Source organism: Grosmannia clavigera, assembly GCF_000143105.1.
Source record: "Grosmannia clavigera kw1407 unplaced genomic scaffold GCSC_113, whole genome shotgun sequence".
Lineage (NCBI taxonomy): Eukaryota > Fungi > Ascomycota > Sordariomycetes > Ophiostomatales > Ophiostomataceae > Leptographium > Leptographium clavigerum.
In genome coordinates, this window is record NW_014040831.1 from 706,532 (window position 1) to 723,004 (window position 16,473).

General features: G+C 57.0%; 6 protein-coding genes across 6 annotated transcripts; 3 read left to right on the plus strand and 3 right to left on the minus strand.

Moving 5' to 3' along the window:
- Window positions 1–291: 291 nt before the first annotated feature.
- On the plus strand, window positions 292–4,516 carry CMQ_3693 (hydantoinase; the record flags this gene model as incomplete). The annotated part of the gene is made up of 4 exons (XM_014319631.1): window positions 292–356; window positions 412–2,620; window positions 2,725–3,543; window positions 3,608–4,516. The coding sequence occupies 4 exons, from the start codon at window positions 292–294 to the stop codon at window positions 4,514–4,516; spliced, it is 4,002 nt and encodes a 1,333-aa protein (XP_014175106.1).
- Window positions 4,517–5,066: 550 nt separating this feature from the next.
- Window positions 5,067–5,650, plus strand: CMQ_3697 (uncharacterized protein; the record flags this gene model as incomplete). The annotated part of the gene is made up of 2 exons (XM_014319635.1): window positions 5,067–5,416; window positions 5,479–5,650. 2 exons carry the CDS (start codon window positions 5,067–5,069, stop codon window positions 5,648–5,650), a joined length of 522 nt encoding a protein of 173 aa, XP_014175110.1.
- Window positions 5,651–6,319: 669 nt separating this feature from the next.
- CMQ_4040 (uncharacterized protein) lies at window positions 6,320–7,747 on the minus strand (the record flags this gene model as incomplete). The annotated part of the gene is made up of 1 exon (XM_014319978.1): window positions 6,320–7,747. One exon carries the CDS (start codon window positions 7,745–7,747, stop codon window positions 6,320–6,322), a length of 1,428 nt encoding a protein of 475 aa, XP_014175453.1.
- A 1,020-nt stretch (window positions 7,748–8,767) lies between these two features.
- Window positions 8,768–10,769, minus strand: CMQ_3339 (major facilitator superfamily transporter multidrug resistance; the record flags this gene model as incomplete). The annotated part of the gene is made up of 4 exons (XM_014319277.1): window positions 8,768–9,681; window positions 9,751–9,838; window positions 9,895–10,452; window positions 10,512–10,769. The coding sequence occupies 4 exons, from the start codon at window positions 10,767–10,769 to the stop codon at window positions 8,768–8,770; spliced, it is 1,818 nt and encodes a 605-aa protein (XP_014174752.1).
- Window positions 10,770–11,544: 775 nt separating this feature from the next.
- Window positions 11,545–14,283, minus strand: CMQ_3939 (uncharacterized protein; the record flags this gene model as incomplete). The annotated part of the gene is made up of 3 exons (XM_014319877.1): window positions 11,545–12,427; window positions 12,504–13,708; window positions 13,777–14,283. The coding sequence occupies 3 exons, from the start codon at window positions 14,281–14,283 to the stop codon at window positions 11,545–11,547; spliced, it is 2,595 nt and encodes an 864-aa protein (XP_014175352.1).
- A 414-nt stretch (window positions 14,284–14,697) lies between these two features.
- CMQ_3894 (major facilitator superfamily transporter) lies at window positions 14,698–16,365 on the plus strand (the record flags this gene model as incomplete). The annotated part of the gene is made up of 1 exon (XM_014319832.1): window positions 14,698–16,365. One exon carries the CDS (start codon window positions 14,698–14,700, stop codon window positions 16,363–16,365), a length of 1,668 nt encoding a protein of 555 aa, XP_014175307.1.
- Between the last annotated feature and the right edge of the window lie 108 nt (window positions 16,366–16,473).

Genomic DNA, 16,473 nt, shown 5'->3' on the forward strand with positions numbered 1-16,473 from the left:
GGCCAGACTGCTCTCCGGTCCTTAGAATATGCAGAAATGTGGTCCACTCTTATCTCGGATCGGCGGTGTGGTACGAAGTACATGTAGAAATTCGAGGGGCAGATAGCGCATCGGCATTTCGCTTGATTCTGCCGAAGATCTCGGCCGGGCCTTGCCGATCTTGCCAATCATACGATATAGCGGCGGCTTATAACTGTCGATGAGCACAACGCATCACGAACAGGGATGCATGGCCTGAAGCACAAGGCACAAACGGCATATCCCTGTTCTTTTCATCTAAACACAGACAATATGCCGTCCGCAACAGACGAGGGTGTTCGAATTGCCATTGATCGGGGAGGGACATTTTGCGACTTGTATGGTTTATATCGTTCTCCTCTAACTTTTACCTGGAACTAATGATGTTGCCAGCTGGGCTCGAATTCCTGGCAGGAAGGATGATCTCGTCTTCAAGCTGCTATCAGTTTGCCCCGACGAGTACGATGACGCACCGACTGAAGGCATCCGGCGCATCTTGGAGACTGCCACCGGCGCCGAGATCCCCAAGGGCACTCCGCTGGACCTGACGCACGTTGAAAGTATTCGCATGGGCACCACTGTTGCCACCAATGCCCTCCTCGAACGAAAGGGCGAACGAGTGGCCCTGCTGATCACCAAGGGCTTCGGTGACCTTCTGCTCATTGGCAACCAAGCCCGGCCAAAGCTTTTCGACTTGGCCGTCCGCAAACTCGACAAGCTGTTCGAGTGTGTCGTCGAGGTGGACGAGCGCATCACTGTCGAGGGTGCATCCGAAGACCCGTCTCCGATTGTGGGTAATGTGGCAAATGACCCAGAGCTGTTTTATGGAACAAACGGAGAAGTCCTGCGCCGTTTGAAGAAACCCGACCCAGAAGCCATCCGGGGCGATCTCAAGAAGCTGTGGGAAGATGGCTACCGCAGTGTTGCGGTTGCGCTAATGCACTCGTACAACCACCCAGACCACGAGATTCTCGTTGGCGATATTGCCCGGGCGCTTGGCTTCAAGGTATCACTGTCTTCGCAGCTGCAGAGCATGATCAACCTGGTACCGCGTGCACAGTCCGCCACTGCCGATGCGTATCTCTCGCCGATAACGCAAAACTACCTTGACAGTTTCCGCAAGGGCTTCAAAGGCGGGCTGGAGGATGCGAACGGCCACAAGCTGCTGCTATCCCAGTCTCACGGCGGACTGGTGCAGTACAAGGAATTCACCGGTCTGCGGGCCATCCTCTCTGGTCCAGCTGGTGGCGTTATCGGATATGCCAAGACATGCTTCGATGCAAACGATGGCACGCCTGTCCTCGGCTTCGACATGGGTGGCACCAGCACCGACGTCTCTCGCTATGGCGGTGCACTGGAGCATGTCTTCGAAACGACCATTGCCGAGATCCCTATTCAGTGCCCGCAGCTGGATGTCAACACTGTTGCTGCCGGTGGTGGCTCCATCTTGGTCTGGAGCAACGGCCTGTTCAAGGTCGGGCCAGACTCAGCCGGTGCCTTTCCCGGGCCTGCCTGCTACGGAAACAATGGCCCACTGACGATAACAGATGCCAATTGCTTCCTAGGCCGCATTCTGCCAATGTACTTTCCGCGCAAGCTGGACGTCGAGACGGTCAAGGAGAAGTTCTTGGCCCTGACCGAGCTGGTCAATCAGGAGAAGCATGGCGACGACAAACTCACGCCTGAGCAGATAGCCATGGGCTTCATCCAGGTAGCCAACGCCACAATGTCGCGTCCGATCCGCAGCCTGAGCGAGGGTCGCGGCTTCGAGGCATCAGTCCACAACCTCGCCTGCTTCGGTGGTGCCGGTGGCCAACATGCCGTGGCCATTGCCCGCGATCTCGGCATAAAGCGTGTGCTCATCCACCGCCTGTCGAGCATCTTGTCGGCCTTTGGAATGGCGCTGGCCGATATCGTTGTCGAAAAGCAGGAACCGGAGGCGGTCGTTTGCAATGCTGACGGCACCGCCGAACGTCTCGAGAAGCGCTTCTTGTCGCTCGAGGTGCAGGCGACGGAACAGCTGGCCGCACAGGGAATCCCTTCCCATCGGGTCGTGCATGAGCGTTTCCTCAACATGCGCTATCGCGGCAGCGACACAGCCCTGATGATTGCCCGGCCGGAGCCTGTGGACGACTCGGCCAAGTCGGATTATGCGGCCGGTTTTGTGGCGCGCCACCAGCGCGAGTTCGGCTTCACTCAGCAGCGAGATATTCTCGTAGACGATGTTCGTGTTCGCAGCGTTGGCAAGGCCATGGAGCTCCCTGTATCCAACCCATTTGAGGCTCTCCGCGATGTTCAGGCGATGCCGTATATCAATGTGTCGGCTGCCAAGTGTCAGCGCATGTACTTTGAAGACGGCTGGGTTGATGCACCGATCTTGCATCTCACCAACCTCGAAAAGGGTCACAAGGTCAAGGGTCCCGCTGTCATCTTTGATGCCACGCAGACCATCATCCTCGATGCGGCGAGCGAGGCTATCGTGCTCGATGAGCATTTAGTCATCGACCTCGCCCTAAAGGTGGAGGACTCGGCATTGACCAACGATGTCGACCCAATCAAGCTGTCGGTCTTTGGCCATCGTTTGATGTCGGTTGCAGAACAGGTAAGAAAAAAGGAGCCGAAAAGAGGAAGATACGAACGCTGGTTAATCAGGGACAAAGAGGGAAGGGACGAGCTCGCCAGCACGTGATACTGACTCTTTCCTAGATGGGCCGAACTCTGCAGAAGACGTCGATTTCGACAAACATCAAAGAACGCCTCGACTATTCTTGTGCCGTATTTTCTGCCAACGGCGGCCTGGTTGCGAATGCGCCTCACATCCCGGGCCACCTGGGTTCCATGAGCACCGGCATCCGGTACCAGGCCGACCATTATGGCAAAGACGGACTGCGTCCAGGTGATGTGATCCTGTCCAACCATCCCTGCGCTGGGGGCACTCATCTTCCCGACTTGACGGTCATCACTCCGGTCTTTGACTCGAACGAGAATCCGACAGAGATCATGTTCTTTGTGGCCAACCGCGGCCACCACGCAGACATTGGTGGCATCTTGGCCGGCTCCATGCCGCCCAACTCGACAGAGCTGTGGCAGGAGGGCGCAGCAATCGAGTCCTTCAAGATGGTCAAAAACGGCGTCTTCGATGAGGCCGGCCTGATCGAGGAGCTGTCGGTGAAGCCAGCCCAGCACCCAGGCTGCAGCGGTACCCGGACCCTGCGCGACAACATTGCGGATCTCAAGGCGTCGGTGGCGGCCAACAACCGCGGCATTTTCCTGATCCAAGAACTGGCAAAACAGTACACCTGGCCGGTCGTGCAATTCTACATGGAGGCCATCCAGCGCAATGCCGAAGAGGCCGTCCGGGGCATGCTCAAGCAGCTGAGCGTCCGCTTTCGCGGCCACAAGCTCAAGGCCGTTGACTGGATGGACGATGGGACGCCGTTGGCCTTAACCGTCACCATCGATGCCAAAAAGGGCTCGGCCAAGTTCGACTTCACTGGGACCGGGCCAGAGGCCTTTAACAATCTGGTAAGTCTTTCCAGTCCCATTCCTGGCTTCCTTAAGCCACGGCAACCCTCACACATATTCTTAGAATACACCTTCTGCCGTCATGTATTCGGGCATCATCTACTGCCTGCGGTGCATGATCTCATCCGACATCCCGCTCAACCAGGGCTGCCTGGCCCCCATCGAGGTAGTCTGCCCGCCGAATACGCTTCTGTCGCCCAGTCTCGAGGCCGCCACGGTTGGCTCCAACGTGGAGACCTCGCAGCGCATTGTCGACCTGATTCTGAAAGCTTTCCGCGTCTGCGGCGCCAGCCAGGGCACGTGCAATAACCTGACCTTTGGCTACGGCGGTACCGACGAGGAAACGGGCGAGATCGTCCAAGGCTTCGGCTACTATGAAACCATTGCCGGTGGTGCTGGGGCGGGTCCCTCGTGGGATGGCCAGTCGGGTGTGCACACCAACATCACCAACACGCGCATCACAGACCCCGAGGTCTTCGAAAAGCGCTATCCCGTGCTTCTGCACCGCTTCGGCATCCGTCCTGGCAGCGGTGGTCGCGGCCGGCATCATGGTGGTGACGGATGCGTTCGCGAGATAGAGGTGCGACGTCCGCTGCAGGTCAGCATCCTCTCAGAGCGCCGCGTCATCCCACCGTATGGCATGGCTGGTGGCGGGGAGGGCGGTCGTGGGCTCAACTTGTGGGTTCGACACGACCCCCGCGATAAGACAGCGCCACCGCGCACGATCAGCCTCGGAGGCAAGGCGACCGTGCCGATGAATCCGGGCGATCGTATCATCATCCACACCCCTGGTGGTGGTGGCTACGGCAAGAGTCTGGAACCCTCAGACGAGTACCACCCGGATGAAGAAGAGGAGGAACTGGCGACCACTCAAGCTGGCAAAGGGAACGGAAGTTCCGGTAATGAATTTAATCATGTGCCACGGGCAAGCGGCAGCGTTGGCATACGGGAGAGTATGGCGGCCTCGAATTGAGATAGAAGAGTACTATCACAATATCACAGCTTATGATTGTCCCCAGTAAATAATTTGTACGTGCACTTCCCCCTGGCCTGCATCCAGCGTCTGGGAGTTGTCCCTGTGAGCGCGGCCCTTTCGGGAATGCTTGGGGGGCTGAGATGATGTATAGGAAATCAGACAAGGTACGGAGTACATGATCCCATTCTGCTTCCGCTTGCCACGCTCATCAACAACCAAAGACTACTGCCATGCGTGCAACTTTCCCGGCAGCGTCCAGCCTGCATGCTACTGAAAACTCTAGGTTACAAGTCATTGTGAACTGTGAAGTAAAGCTGAAAAGGTATGGCTACGAGTTGAGGGTGGAGTCTAGTGCTAGATCCCGTTTTAGCCACCTGCCTGACTAATCCCTATTCTCTATTGAGTTTGGCGCCGCTTCATCATTTTTGTCGAAAGGTAGCGACCGAATGGGGACTAGCGGTCACTTATGTCCTTGTCCGTGCATACCCGCTAATTGCCGATTTTATACAAATCCAAATCACACTGCATCACCACATTTCGGCCGACGATGGCTGACGTGTCGGGTATCACTGCGCCAGCAGAACCAGCTTCCGCTAGCCCCTCTAAAGGACTGGCGAAAGACCAGGTCTCGCCGCCCAAAGAGTACGCCAGCGCCATAGAGACGGGCATTGCAGATAACGGCGACAACGACAGCAAACCGGGCGCGGCAGGTAGCGAGAGCGATAACGAGGGCTTCGGGTCGGATAGGGTGTCGACTGCTGGCACCAATCTCTCGAGTAGTGTGCGTGACTACGCCTTTGAGAACAGCCGGCGCTACCACAATTTTCAGGAGGGCCGCTACAACTTCCCTAACGATGAGCCCGAGCAGGAGCGCGAGGATATGAAGCATGCCATGAGGTCCCCTTGGGCACGTGGCCGCACAACCAGCGGCTCAAGGCCATTGGACTCTACAACTGCAGCATGATCTACGACGGCCTGCAGGGCATCTCGCTGAGGCCCTTTACGCGTGAGCTCAAATGGACTACCCAGGAGGTGGAGGCTTTTCTCGTCAATGTCATGCAGGCCCTAATGGATGACAACCAGCAAACCCATCTGCTGTTCCACGTAGAGATAGGACAGAGGCCATTCTGATATAATTTTTTATCTAGTATATGGTGCGTCAAAGTCCTTGGTTAGCTTCAAGTCGTGGAACTTTCTATATGGTGTTGACACAGGCGAAGAGAAAGCGATAAGAGACGACAGTTGCAGCTGCCAGAGATTCCGCTAAACTCAAACATGAAAAGTAACCATACCAGAGTTGTATTCGTTTTTGCATCTGACACACTCTCTCTTCGAACCGAGGTTAGTTGCATTCCCTTAGGGGGGGTGTTAATATTTGGGACATAGCCCCTCAAAAGGCGGCGGTAAAACGAATAAACATAAGAAATATTCGAACCGAGGCATAGCTTTGTCTACTTAAATTATAAAGCCCACAATCATAATCGTCATACAGAACGGGTCAGACGAAGCGAGAGCTATCGTTCCATAAACAACTAGAGACGGTCGGATAAAACATGTTGTAATGACACTTTTCTGGAGCTTGAGAAACTCGCAAGGATTTAAACGGGACTCTGAGTATATTTACCTTGAGGTCTGGTCTAAGGAACATTGTGGTCTAGTTATTTCTATTTACAATGCAGTTGTCTATGCCAGGAAAGGATATAATCGTTCCATCTAGCTGTCCATTCCTCTTAGGTCGTTCCTTTCCTTGGCCTATTCAATTAATGCTCTAGCTTAGGCAAGGTGCCTATCAACGCTCATCTAAATACTGCTGGCTCCGAATAGCTCCCCGCAGATCGTCAGGCTCTCATCCTGCAGCTTTTTATAAGTCCCAAATTCGTCTATAATTGCCTTTCCTAGGGCCATCTGCAGCGTCTCTATTCCGCCGTCGTCCACCGTCGAGGCGGAATCCTCACTGCCTGACGAGCCTTTCCTTTTCAGATTACTCTGGAAGATCCCGGCTGCACTCAAGGGCAAAAATTCCTCGTATGTTAGTGGCTCATAGGCGACCTTCCCTTGCTGGACAAGATTCTCAATAGTCCGTCCCCCATCTGATGCCGATTTTGTTGCGCCCACAACTGGATAGTACCGAAAGTATGCGAGTTTTTGTGTCCTTAACTCTTCCCAAGAGTCTGGGATTGGCTCGAATATCTGCCCATACGCTTGCGTGTCGGCAGCCGTGACATTCTGCATCCAGGCCTTGGTCACGCACGAGTCATATAGCTGCCGGCCCTTGGCGGTCAGTGCAGCTCCCCGCTGCTCGATCTCGCCAAATCGAGCTGTGTGGCTGCCCAACACCATGTCAACGGTATCGCCATTGGCCGTATGTACAACTGGAAAGTACACCTTCTCTTCTAGCGCTTGGAAGCTGGTCTGCCGGAGGAGAATGTCGCACTTTCGGGCTGGCGGTCCCTCGATTAGATCTTTCATCGGGATGTGGTTCTCTTCCATGCCCCTTTGCACTGCGTCAATGTCCAGCGTCCGCGGGGTGAGGTGGTTGATGTGTGGCCCAGGAAAGCCAACGATATCGGCAAGAAGCGGACTCTCTTCTTGCAGCTCCCTGTATTCCTCCTGCGAGACCGTGGCTTTTCCACTCCACCGAAATGGCTTCAGGCCCTCGTGAACGAACTCCTCGGCCTGGCTCTCGAGTAATCCACCCCGGCTCTCGGCAGAGACCATGAGCTCCAGAGCGCGGGATGAGAATATTTTCCGCCGCGATAGAATGGATAGCGCCTTACTTCGGAGAGTGGGTGACGAGATCAGCTCTGGTCGCAGTAGCGAGACGAACATGCGGAAGGGGTTCAGCAGCAGCGATTCCAAGTCCAGACAGCAGAAGCATGTAGCGTGAATGGGCAGATTGGCCGGCGGTTGGGCCAGGTCGTAATATCCGACTGGCTCCATTCCCATCAGGGCAAAGAAACGTGCCATGAGGGCCAGCTCTTCAGCCGTTCCGAGACGTATGGCTCCATGGCGTTCGTAATGGAGCCTGTCTAGCTGGTTGGTTGCCTGCATCTTCTCGCTGATTAATGGCTGGGTACTGAGGACAGTCGCATTCACAGAGAAGACGAGGCGGAGCAAGTCGGAATAGAGAGGTACTTCGTCCTGGTAGATCTTCGACATGGCCAAGGAGAAGGAGTGTCGCAGCTCCGTCGGCGAGACTGTCCGATCAGCTGCTGCAACTGAAGCCATGATCTAACTAGCTAGACGAAGACACGAGGTGTTTCTGCTGGTGTTGTTTCTGCAAAATAAAACTCTTGGAATGGTGTTTGTCTACCCGTTAACAGATTCCGTTCGTATTGCGATCAAGATAGTTGTCTTTCTGGGCCTACAGTGCAGGTAGGAAATGGACACGGTGCGGTGCTTCTTCCCGTCTTGGCGACGTGGCCTCCACTCAGCAACATGGCCCTAGGCCTTATCTCTGGTACGCTAAAAGTCTTAACCGACCGGACGCTTTTCGTAGGCCGACCGGAGATCTTGGCCATTAGTGGGTGTTAGAAGATGGGACGGACGTTGGGGAAAGCTGCCGAAAGTGTGGCCGTCCTGTACGGCGTACGAAGTAGCCTTCGGAGATCGGGAACAAATCTCCCGTTGGCCAGGGTGAGTTCCAGGGGCTTCACGGAGGAAGCTCCCCGCGTATGTGATTGACCAATCATAGATGCTTGCTTCTTTTGAAATGTGATTGGCTCATCTTACGATTCGCCCCGCTTTAACGTCATAGCTTTCGTGCTTCTTTTCCCTTCCACCAAGCTCATGAGCAGGATCGAAGGACCCATTCCTTCGCTATCAGATAATAATACTGTTTTTATACATTCATTCGAGAAAATAGAAATATGGTATCTAAAAATTAAATTATCTATGTAAGTACCCATACGCGCTTGGTTCTCCTGTGACATTAATCCTTTCCTCGTAGGCATATTACATACAATCTTGTCGACCCATCTTTAAACCGTGTACAATCCCTGTTCTAAAAGGCACAATATCAATCAACGGAGACGCCCCGGCCAGCTACCCCGATAGCATGGCCGTCATGCCTATGTGCCGTCCCAGGCACTTCCAATTCTTCTCATGCTTCGTATCTTCCGTACCTCGTACGTCTTGTCTTCGTATATGGACCGTATGCATGGCGGCCTTCGTCTCTGCCAGACGAGGCTCACTTGTTCGCGCCCACCGGCGTGCTTGTGCATTCCTGCGCTCTAAAATGCCCAGCCACTACAGCTGGAACTTCTGCGACGTCCTCATCCGCTTGCCAAACTTGGTGATCAGCAGCGGCACGGGGACCATGGCGATGGAGATAAAGCCCAGCACCGAGTTGCCCCAGCCGTAGTTGAGATTGGCGTACAGGGTCGGGCCGGCCAGGGGAAGCATGGCACCAACGAGGCTTCGCGCCACAACATTGGCCGCCAGAGCCGAGGCGGCGTACATTGGGTATGCATCCACTAGATAGGTCGTGATGGGGAGGAAGAGGCCCATCATTCCGAAGCCAAAAGGCATCAGGCTCATGATGGGTGACATCCAGTGGACCTTGTACTGGGCCGTCCAGCCGTACCAGAAAAAGGTGATGGGCAGGCAGAGGCCAAAGAAGGGGGTGATGGCCAGGCGCATCTCGGGCTCAAACTTGCCGCCGTTGGCCTTGGTCAGGCTGATGACCGATTTGTCCGAGTAGATGGCCACAACAAGCCAGCCGACGACGTTACTGATCCCGAGGGCAAGATAGACGAGGCCGGTTAGGCCGACATTGAAGCCGTACGTGACCTCGAACACGCCCGGGATGGTGGTGAAGAGCAGGTACATGACCCCGTATACAAAGGCGATGTACATCGACAGAGACAAGATCATCGGCGACAGGAACAGCATCTTGACCGGACGCACCAGGCTATTGAACAGGATGCGAGAACCACTAAGGACCGCCCCATTACTGTAGCAGCTGCGCAGGTCGCTGCGGTTTAGCTCTTTGCTTAGGCGGTCGACCTTGCGCTGCATGATAACACGCGCGTTAGTCTCGACATTGAATATCTGTAATGTGCCGATAAAGGCAACGGCGACGATCAGGCAGATCCAAAAGTCCCAGCGCCAGCCAATGTTCTCGACGATGAAGCCGCCGGTAAGAGGACCGATGGTTGGGCCTGCAGGGTTAGCGACACTTGTACTAGTAGTAGTAGTAGTAGCAGCAGCAGACGGTAAACAAAACCTACCGACTAGTGGTCCTAGGTTCCAAATGCCCATAGCGAGGCCTCTCTGTTCGGCGCGGAAGAGGTCACCCATAATGCTTCCACCAAGAGTCTGGATAGTTAGTATGGTGAAGAAAGAAGTAAAACGTCACACAAAAAGCGACGCACCATGCAGCCGGCACCCCCAACGCCGGTAAGGAAGCGGAAGACGATCAGGGCGGACATATTAGGGGCCAGGGCGCAGCCGAGCAGCCAGCAGCAGAACATGACGTTAGCCGTCAACAGGACGGGCAGGCGGCCGTAGATCTCGGACAGCGGAGCGATGAAGAGCGGCCCGAGCACGTAGCCGAGCAGATAGACGCTGACGACGAGCGAAGAGATGATGGTGCTGGTGTTGCCAAACTGGCGGTCGACAGTGGCGACGGCAGGCGACAGGATCGAGGATGTAAAGGTCGTCAAGAAGGTCACGCCCGAGACGCAGGCCACCAGCACCCACTTCTTGGTCGGGTCAAAGTTCCACGGATGCATAGGGTCCTCGTCGGACTCCCAGCCAACGACGCCGTCGTCAAGGTCGGATAGCGGCAGCGTCTCGGCCCATTTGGTCTTCTGGCCATCCTTCTCGGTCGTCTGCTTGTCCGCCCGGCTGACTGCGCTGAGCGCTTGCGTCAGCCTGTACGCCACGCTGCTGCGGCTCTCGATCCGCTCGAGCACCTGTCTGTCGTAGGCCTGTATTGTCAAGTGTTAGCTATCTGGTGTTCCGCTGTTCGCTGCAGCGTTCCACGTACATTCTCCAGCTCGACATCGAGTTCATGGCCGGCCGTAATGGCCCCAATCTGCTCATAGTCGTGGTCCGGCTCGCCATGGATCGCCAGGCTGGTCCGATCAGTCGCCGACCGCGTCGACTGGCCTCGCAGGTGGTTCCGGTCAGATCCTGCATAGCTCGGCCTTCCTTGACGGCTCTCCTTCTTGGACAATGGATCCGATGCTGCAGATGATGACGACAACGACGAGGCCGGGCGCTGTTCACTTTTCGCTGCGTCCATTTCGCTAGTTCTCAGTCTGTCGTACGATCGGATGCAAAGGACGGTCAAACCAAAAGCGACCGAAACAGGGCGTCGCGCTGTTTTTCTACCAGATGGCCGCCGCTGCTTCCCCCTTGTCAAGGCCGAAGAGTGGGTCTGTTGATTGCGACGACCTCCCGTCTGTCGTGTTGCTAGGAAGCGGGGGGTAGATCGGGTAGCGTTCACGTGATATCCCGGACGTAAAGGCGAGCATACAACGCGGGCCTAACCAAGTCCAGATAGGGAATAAACGGGAATATCCGGTCCACAATAATTCTGTAAGGCCCGATCTGCGCCCTCTCCTGTGCATCTGCTGTATTTGACATGCATTTCTGTTGATACCGTTTCTACCCTCGAGAAGAATCTGCAGACCGATGTGGCCGCATCGCATTGTTGAATTCCCATTATCAGTCCGGTCCCATGGTGCACGCGTAGCCTCAATTTATTACACCGTAAACACACAGACGGACTAGTGGTACGGAGTCATATTGGGCTCAGCTCTGTGCTAACGGCACATCGTGCTGAAATTGACCGCATCGCGAGCCAGGGTGGACCCCACCAAATCACAACAATTCCGTAGCATTCGGCCCTCGTCTACTCCGGTTTGCCACGCTATTTCTGCAAGGGTGGCACGGAACAGGGGTGACGGCGGGCCTGAAACACAAAATCCTCCGTCTGGCACTTCTGATTGGCTGTCACAATGCTCAGCGGCACATATATAACCCGACAACACATGAAGACAAACGTGATGATCGCACTACTCATCAGCCAGCCAGGCCATGTTTTGGATGGCAGCCAGGCCGTAGAGGGCGGTAATATTGGTGGACACCCAAGGGGCCTCGTATGCGGGCGTGAAGTTCTCGCAAGCATCGACCGGTCGGACGGTCCAGGGTGTGGTCTGGTCGTAGCCGTCGCCGGTGGCAAACTCGCGACGGGCACGGGCTGCCAGGTCCGGAGAGGCGAAACGGGCGGCAGCATAAGCGGTGAGGCGTGAGTGGCCTTGGCGCAGCTGCAAATTAGGAAAGGTGGAGCCATATCGGTCAAGTTGCTCGTCTGCGGGGGCGTTGTAGAAACGGCAGTAGTCGAGCCAAGCCTGGTAAAAGGACCGCTGCTCGGCCGGTTCGGACGGCTCGGACGGCTCGGAGGGATCGACCGGCTGATCGACTGAATCGGTCTCATCGGTCAGATAAGCCAGCTCGGCACACAGCTCGACAAGACCAAACATGGCCGAGAGATGAGAAACGTTGACGGGGCCCCGGGCGCTGTCGGGGCTGATGTCGCCAGTGCAGGGGTTGTAGAGGGCAAAGCCGGCAACAAAGCCATTGGGCAGCCGGGCAATGCCACGCATGCTGCGAAAGAGCTTATTCCGAAACGCATTGGCAGTCGGGCCACGGCGCTCCCAAGCAATGAGCCAGGCGGCCGCAATGGCAGACCAGTCAGTGCCGAGCGAGATGGAGATGGTGTCGGGCTGCGGCCGATAGGTGCCACGATCAGGCCGAACCTTGCGGTAGGGGTCCAAGACCAAAAAGGCCGACTCGGCGTCCAGAACCTCGTCCAGCAGGTCGCCGACACGCTCGTCGGCGGTCAGATAGTAAAATATGCGGCGGTACAGAGCATTGGACACCCGGGCCTGCTTGCAGCTGTCACTCCAGTGCTGGACGCCGTGACGGGAGCCGAGGCCGCGGAAGGGCCCGAGATGGTAGGCGTCAACCTCACTCGTGTGGCGGGTCAGGGCCTCGGCGCAACGGAATACTATCGGCACGGCCGGTGCAGAGAAAGAAGAGCCACAGCCAGAGGTCGGGCGAGAGCTCCGAGTTGTCCCAGGCATAGCCGCCGACGTCGTAGCGCCAACCGTGGCGGTCGCCGTCGTAGGTATGCATGATGTCGCCGTGGTCCCAGAAGCCATACCAGCGGCGCTGTTCGATCTGGTCGTGGTAGAATTGGAAGAGGAGATCGAGGCGGTGGAGGGTGGTCGAGTTGGACGCAGTGGACAAGGTCGAAAACGGCTTCCAATAGCGACCTAGAGCGGCAGTCTGATAGATATGCTCGGACGAGGCTACCAGCAGCGGCGGATTTCGGATGAGATCGACCAGCTGGGCAGTCTCACGGGCTGCCGGCGTGTGGTCGAGGCCGACGAGGATTATCTCGTTGGTGCGTGCGATGCCGTGGGCCGACCCCAGGCCGGGCTCCCAGTCTTCGTACGTGATCCGGAGGGCATCGAGCTGGTCGTCAAAGCCGGCCTGGCCGAGACCATCGTGATATGGCCGCAGGTCCATCGGAGGAGCTGCCGGGCTATAGAGCCAGAGGGTGATAGAGGATGCGGCTGCAGTGGCATCGGCGGCAGCATCAGAAACGTCAATTCCTGTCGGGTAGCGCTCCCAGAAATTGGCGAGGCCGACGGCGAGACCGCCAGTGTGCGCAGACCCGAGAAAGGCCAGGCCGCCCGCCCGTGTGCCTCCGGAAATCTTCACCCAGCTCTGGCCGGCCTTTGTGCGCTTGCGGGCGTTAAAACCATCGGGTGAAAGCTGGACGAGCGAGTAGTCGTTCCAGGCCGGGACCCAGCGATGGAGGGCCGAGAAGTCGGGAGGGACGGCATCCGGCATCGACACAGGCCTGCCCTCGTGCTGGGCCTTGCGCACTTCAACACCTGGATCCCGCCACAGCCCGGTCAAACCGTGAATAGCCTCGGACAGGACGCCCCCGCCGACGCCAGCCAGACGGACGTGGCGGTTGTGCAGCTGTGTAGCGGCAAGAGGCACGTGAATGCGCAGTCCGAGTCCGCGGATGGCCGTCGTGGGCGAGCCGTCATAGACGATGGTGTGTACAATCCTCACGGCCTCGGAGCCGGCATAGAGGTAAAAGCGAAGGAGAAAGGGCAGCCAGGGGGTGCCATCTCCATCCACCGTGCCCACTGCCTCGTGCTTTCCCCGTACAGCCAAGACAACACGAACCGGGCCGTCCTGCTCGACAACGACTGAGTCGACTTGACGGTCTGGAAACTGCCGTCTTGTCCGACATCGTCGCTGGATGACAGCAGGACCAGGTGACCATCACTTCCGATGACAGTTCCATTGGCCGCGGTGATGCTCTTGACGACATGTCCGCCCGACTTGGCAAACTCGACGCTGATCTTCCCCGTGTCGACGATGATGGCAGTATCAGCCTCGCTCACGCGTATAGCCCTGTCTGTCTGGCTGGTCTCATTCTTCTGGTCCGCCCGATTGGGTCTGGCGACGACGTGATAGGCGTCCGAGCCAGAGACAACAATGGCGTGCGCCGTCCACTTGATGGAGCCGTCAGGCCAAAAGGCCGTCAACCATGACTGCAGCGGTACCGAAGCACCGGCATCGTCGTGACAGGAAAAGATAGCAGAGGAAGGACAATCGCCACGTGGCCAGGGCAGGCCGAAGGTGGTGCCAACATCAAGGCCAGTAGCCGCGGTGGGCTGTCCACGGAGCCAACGAGCGGCAACGGTTATCTTTTGGTCGGACTGCATGGTGCCTGATGCGACGTAAAAAAATTGCGAGGCCATGACGCAAGAGTTGGCGAGCACGAGTCGCTATTAGTAGCGAAAGTCTCTGTTGGTGGGCCTGCCCCTGTCGAACTATGGCATCACCAACAGTGCAGATCACGAAACCGGGGCACTTTCCCGAGTGGTCGGTAGCGCATCGCAGATGGGCCAACTGGCAGCGAGACGGCGGCGGATGTCAGTAGTCTCTGTACCATGTCTGTGTATTGTCTGATGCCTTATCTAGTGTGATCGTTGTGTTTATAAAAACTTGAGTTTCGTAGCGAGAGAGATTTCCAGAGGACCAGCGACAAGGAAGGAGCGTTCGAGACAAAGCGTTCCAGGAAGGAACCACCTACGCATCTCACGGAAAAACTATTCCTAAGCATTTCCAGCTCCATCATGAGCGCAGACACAAAAAGGCCGGACGTCTCGGTGGACGACCTGGCCGAGCCCGAGGACGCGGCGCCATCACAAGGCCTGCTGAGCCTCTTCCGGCGACAGCGAAGTCCGATCGACCTGGACGCCGTGGCGACGGTGCGCAGCGTGTACGACGACCCGACTTTGGCGCCGTTCTACCAGCCGCATGCCGACTACGAGAACCTGCACCGGTTCGACGTGGGAGCGCGCTGGACGGTGCGCGAGGAGCGGCGGGTGCGGCGCAAGACGGACTGGCTGGTGCTGTCGTGGATCCTGATCATGTTCTTTGCGCTCAACCTGGACCGTGGCAACCTGTCGAACGCGGTGGCAGACAACCTTTTGGACGACATCGGCGCCACGACAGACGACTACAACACGGCGCTCAACATGTACCGGATCGGCTTCCTCGTGGCCGAGATCCCGTCGCAGATGGTCGGCAAATGGCTCGGCGTCGACCGCTGGATCCCGGTGCAGATCATCGTCTGGAGCCTGGCTTCGGGCGGCCAGTTCTTCATGCATTCGCGTGGTGCTTTTTTCGCCTGCCGTTTTCTCATCGGCCTCTTCATGGGCGGCTTCATCCCCGATGCCGTCTTATATCTGTCCTACTTTTACACCGCCAGCGAGATGCCCTTCCGGCTGGCGCTCTTCTGGTTTGTCGACAGCATGTCCGGCGTGGTCGCCTCCTTCATTGCCTACGGTGCCCTCCATCTACGCGGCGTCCACGGTCGTGCTGGTTGGCGCTGGCTCTTTTTGATCGAGGCCCTCATCACCATCACCATCGGCTTCCTCAGCTTCCTCTTCCTCGTACCTGGCCCCTGTGAGACCCGTACGCGCTGGAACCCGGACGGCTACTACTCGGACCGCGAAGAAACCATCCTCGTCAACCGTGTCCTTCGCGATGACCCCAGCAAAGGCGGCATGCACAACCGCGAACCCATCACGCTGCGCATGCTCGCCCGCAGTCTGGCCGACTACGACCTCTGGCCCATCTACGCCATCGGCATGCTCTTTGAGATTCCTACCGCTCCGCCCAAGGCCTATCTCACCCTCTCGCTCAAGGCCCTTAAGCGCTTCAACACCTTTGAGGTTACCCTACTCGGCATCCCCGTCACCGTCTTCGCCTCCATCAACCTGCTCTGGATCTCCTGGTTGACCGAGTTCTTCCGCGAGATCTGCACCATCGGCGTCTTCTCCCAGCTCTGGACTCTCCCCCTGCTCATTGTCCAGTACCGCTGTGGTGAGTTCCTCCATCACCATCCCTGGGGCCAGTACGCCCTCACTTTCGTCCTTCTCGGCTGGCCCTCCATGCACGCCGCCCACGTCTCCTGGACCTCGCGCCTTAGCAACTCCGTCCGCACCCGCGCCGTCGGTGCTGCCCTCTATAACATCACCATCCAGCTGTCCGGCATCGCCTCCTCCAACATCTACCGCACCAATGACAAGCCACTCTACCACCGCGGCAACAAAGAACTCATTGCCATCAATGCAGCCACTATTGTTGCCTACGTTCTAGCCAAGCTCTACTACCGCTTTCGCAACCGCCAGAAGAGTGCCATCTGGGACAAGATGACATCTGCCGAGAGAGCCGCATACCTCGAGCAGAACGAGCATCTTGGAAACAAGCGCCTGGACTTTCACTTTGACAGTTAGCCGACCTATGTGTATAGCGCAAGATCGTGTGTAGCTATCGACAAGATAATCCACCAATCGTTCAGTCGTGTTCGTACCTACCAGCCGGAGCATGCTCCTTTGGGTCGT